General features: G+C 52.2%; 1 protein-coding gene across 1 annotated transcript; it reads left to right on the forward strand.

Moving 5' to 3' along the window:
* Positions 1–454: 454 nt before the first annotated feature.
* On the forward strand, positions 455–1,207 carry LOC109739178 (protein TIFY 11e). Its single transcript, XM_020298264.3, has one exon. The coding sequence runs from the start codon at positions 597–599 to the stop codon at positions 1,035–1,037; it is 441 nt and encodes a 146-aa protein (XP_020153853.1). The 5' UTR covers positions 455–596; the 3' UTR covers positions 1,038–1,207.
* Positions 1,208–4,375: the final 3,168 nt, after the last annotated feature.

Here is a 4,375-nt window from a genome sequence, read left to right on the forward strand (position 1 = left end):
TTGTTAACTACGGTATCCACTATATACTGTCATCAATTGATTATGAATAGATCATAACTTTCTCAAAAAATAAAACATCATCGGAATCAGGATGAGTGGAATTAAGGTTGAGTGGCAATTAGGACCGGTGCTTTGAGACTGAAATCAGCACATGCGTGAACCGGGTCTAAGCCGATGGAGAGTACAAGTACAACCCGGTCCTATAAGATTTTTCTCCGGACGATCGCTGCACGGAATCGACAGCCGGAGGGCGACCCACTCCATCAATTCCCAACAACTGAACGTGCGGCACGAAGGGAGTGGCAGCCACCACGTCGAAATTGTCCTGCTGGCCCTGGACCAACACGTGTTCTTCGTGCCAGAGACCGCGAAGAATCACCCCAACAAGTCCCCCCACGTTTGACAGCAACAGCCCACACGACACGCGCGATTCGTATAAATCAAAACCCATCTCACCACCTCCTAATCCATCAATTTCCTTTCTCCACCCAACACAAGCCCCGATCAAGGCAGAGCTCCCCCTCCCCTACAGCTCCCTCTCATCAACCCACACCGCGAGTTCGCGTACCGGGGGACCGATCAATCAAGCGGCAAGAATGGCGGCGACAGGGAGCGCTCAGAGCCGACGGTTCGCCACGGCGTGCGGCGTTCTCAGCCGCTGCATCAAGGCGGCGGAGGCGCGGCCGGCGGCCACGGTGGTCCTCCCCCTCATGCCCGGAGCGGAATTGCCCGCGCAAGACGACCGCGCGGCGGGTCCTGCGCCGGAGCACGCGCAGATGACCATCTTCTACGGCGGGCAGGTGCTGGTGCTGGACGAGGTGCCGGCCGATAGGGCGGCCGAGCTGCTGCGTGTCGCTGCTGTCTCAGGCACAGCGCGTGGGAGCTGCGAGGCGGCGGATGGCGACCTGCCCATGGCGAGGAAGGCGTCGCTGCAGCGGTTCATGCAGAAGCGCAAGGGAAGGCTCGCCACGCGCGCTGTCCCCTACAGCTGGCCAGACGGCGACGCCGTCCCCTACCATCTCACACTTACGCTCTGATTCGTGTTCGTGCGTAGTAGAGTAGCCTGAGTAATTTAGGGTCCATGGAAATGTGTTGCTGCTGTTGGAGTCCAAATTGTTGACCCACTCGCTTGTCCCCGTCTCCCTGATTTTTTGTTTTTGAACGAAGGTTAAAAAAGAGCCCGACTTTGAATTAACAAAGCCATCAACCGGCCAGGATTACAGGACTGCCACTTATAACAAGAAAACAAAGAGCGAAAATAAAGATACATTATGCTCAATAGAACAACTCGAAGGCATAGAACAATGTCATCGAACGCCGCTATGCCAAAGCCAGCTAACCTACTAAGGCTATGGGAGGAAGGCACCACCGTGCATGTTTTGTGTCACTGACTACCACCAGAAACAGGGGCAACACATGTCCTGACTCTGCCTCCGCAAAGGGCCTCTACCCTTTCACCCGGGCTCGACGGGTGCCGCACCGGTGGCCTGCGAAGTGGTTCACCCTAGAACCCAGATCAGAATTCCCAAGCAGCCAAAGAAGAGGCACCAGGAACAAACCCACACGAAACGGGGAGCCGAACACCCAGTCACCGTTGCCGGCAGCAGCAAGGCAGAGCACCGGACGAGAGTTGTCGAAACGAAGGCGCTGAAAACCCCCGGAGAAGGCCAAGAGGATGCAGCACCATGCATCGGTCAAGGATAGGAGTCTCCATAATCCATGGCACCAGAGAAGGGACCCCGATCCCCTTGCACCAGCGGCTGAAGCCCTCCACACCTGGACCAGAGCAAGTTGCCGAAGATGAAGATCAGACTAATACAATCCGCCGCCGAACCACCACCGACTCCACCACCACTTGAGCACTTCCCTGACGACGCCTTCGGGAAGGATTACGCCACCAAGGTGCCGTCGTCGACATGAATCGAGGAACTGAGGCTTTCACCTGAGCTGCTGGGTGGGGTGGGAGGTGCAGGAAGCCCACCGAAGCCTTCAGCAAGGAAAACGATGCCCAAAGGCGACGTCTTCAATGTGGCCGCCGCGCCGGCCAGGGGTTTCCCCCGGATCCGCACCCAACCACCAGATCCGCACACCCGCCATCCAGAAAACAGCGACCGGAGCCACCAGGGACAGGGGGCGGCGCGGATCGGAGCAGATTAAGGTTGTGGACGCCGATTCTCCAAGGTACAGCCGACCTACGGGAAGCTGCTGCAGCCGTCGACGCCCGCCGCCTCCACGCCGCCCGCGCGACCGGGAAGGCGGCCCACCTGCACCCTGCGCCGCCGCCCGCCGCACAGGCCACGCCGCTGGCAGCCGCCCGGGGCCACCGCCCCGGATGCTGAGGTTCTCCATGCAGGGTGGATCCGCCGAGGTCCCCGCCGCCACCTTCATGGGTGCCGAGCGGCCGCGCCGCTGGCCACCTCTGGCGGCGGCGGATGGAGGGAGGGAGACGGGGGGACTAAGTGGCGGCGGCTAGGGTTGGCCCCCGAGTCGCCTCGGAGGAGACGACCATCGCTCTGAATTATTGTGATCAGAAATTATTGTTGTTTCCTCGTCAATTCGCCATGATCAGTTCATCAGATGAACGATTGCCTTTGCTTCCCACTCGGCCGTGTTGGCAGCCGTTGGACACGCTTTGCTGGTAGACACCTGCAATTGGCAATTAGCAAGCGTGCGTAATTCATTTCTGCCGACCCCCCATCAAGCTCCCACTTGGCCGTGTCGGCAGCTGGACACGCTTTGCTGGTAGACACCGGCCATTGCGATTAGCCCTTCGTGAACAAATATAAGATTCTCCGTATTTTAGATCACTAAAATAATATTCCTTAATTTAGCACACTTATTTTCAGTCGGAGGAAATAATCTAATACGTCTGATATTTGTTTATAGGAGGAGTAGCAATTAGCAAGCATGCGTAATTCATTTGCTGGTAGACACCTGCAATTGACAATTAACAAGTGTGTGTAACGACATCGCCATCTTGGCATGCAAATACAAACATTTAGCTGAGTGACCCACGTCGTTTTTTGATCTTTTTTTCTGAGTTGTTACGGTTAGAGGTGAGCACTTCTACACCATAAATCAAAGAACCGAACTAAATGCATTGGAAATGAAGGCAAGGGAATTTGCGAAAAATGCGGGATAGAATTTGTGAGTTGACCAATATTCTTGGTTTATTGGTTTATGGTATCCGGTTCGGTGTTTTCATCGCTAGTTGTTTGTGTTCAGATGTATCATCGGTTATCATCCTAAATAAACCTAATTGACCATCACACCATAGACATTGAAATTGACTTCCCTTTTCTCTAACTTTCCTACTTTGCACGCACATATAGGTATGATCCTATGTTTATGCACAATGCACGCCCCCACATAACCCAATTCACCCGTGCTGCCTCCTTGCACTGATTTTGGCTCCCTCCCCCTTCCCCCCCCCCCCCCCACCCCCACCCCCCAAGGACTTCAATTTCTCAACCGAGTCGCCTTCCAACTTTGAGGTTGTATCTATTGCCAAGGCCTAGCAACAACGTCTCCATGACAAGTGCTCATGTTGTTTGGATTTTCCATGTCTGATCTTTCTGTTCTAGCTCTCCCCTAGTGCTAGCACAACATGGGTATTCCACCGCGAGTACACCGCCCGGGGATCCTAACGGGAAGGCTAAGAAGGTAGCGACCTGACCGCTCGGCCCAAAATCAACAAGTTGGTGCCACCCCCTTACAGACACACGAAGTAGAAAACCAGTTCGCCTCACCCCCGACAATGAAATAACCCAGACGCGCTGAGGGTCCTATTTAATGTACAACGCGTCGAAGGACGACCAAATGTGCATGCCCCAAGACATTATCTTTGTTGGCTGGCAAGTTGCCCTATTGGGCCTTGACCCATTCAGATAAGCGGAAGAAAAAACAAAGAGGAAGGAAAACTAAAAAAGTAAAGAGAATATTTAAAACACTTTTATAAAATATAAATGTTCATGATTTTTTAAAACACTGTAAACAATAAAAAACATGAACTTTAAAAATGTTTACGGATTTGAAAAATGTTCATCGATTAAAAAGTATTCATGAATTTAGGAAATGTTCATGAATTTTAAAAAATGTTGGCAAAATTAGAAAATGATCTCGGATTTCATAAGAAGTTCCTCAAATTTTAGAAATGTCCAGGGATTTTAAAGCTATTCACAAATTAGAAAATTGTTTACAAATTTAAAGATTTATCTATAGATCAGCATAAGAGCACCACATTCCTATGGAATAGGCCCAACTGCAGCCTTCATCCTATCCACTCCTTGACGTATGGGATACAAAAACTACCTCAATGCAACAAGAGGTTCCATTCATAGGGAGCTTAGTAAATTACTTTCAGAAGAAGTTCCCC

The sequence above is a fragment of the Aegilops tauschii genome, chromosome 7 (genome assembly GCF_002575655.3).
Source record: "Aegilops tauschii subsp. strangulata cultivar AL8/78 chromosome 7, Aet v6.0, whole genome shotgun sequence".
Classification (NCBI taxonomy): domain Eukaryota; kingdom Viridiplantae; phylum Streptophyta; class Magnoliopsida; order Poales; family Poaceae; genus Aegilops; species Aegilops tauschii.

Excerpts from the sequence above, each read along its gene's own strand:
- LOC109739178 (XM_020298264.3), top strand. The coding sequence starts at position 597 with ATGGCGGCGACAGGGAGCGCTCAGAGCCGACGGTTCGCCACGGCGTGC.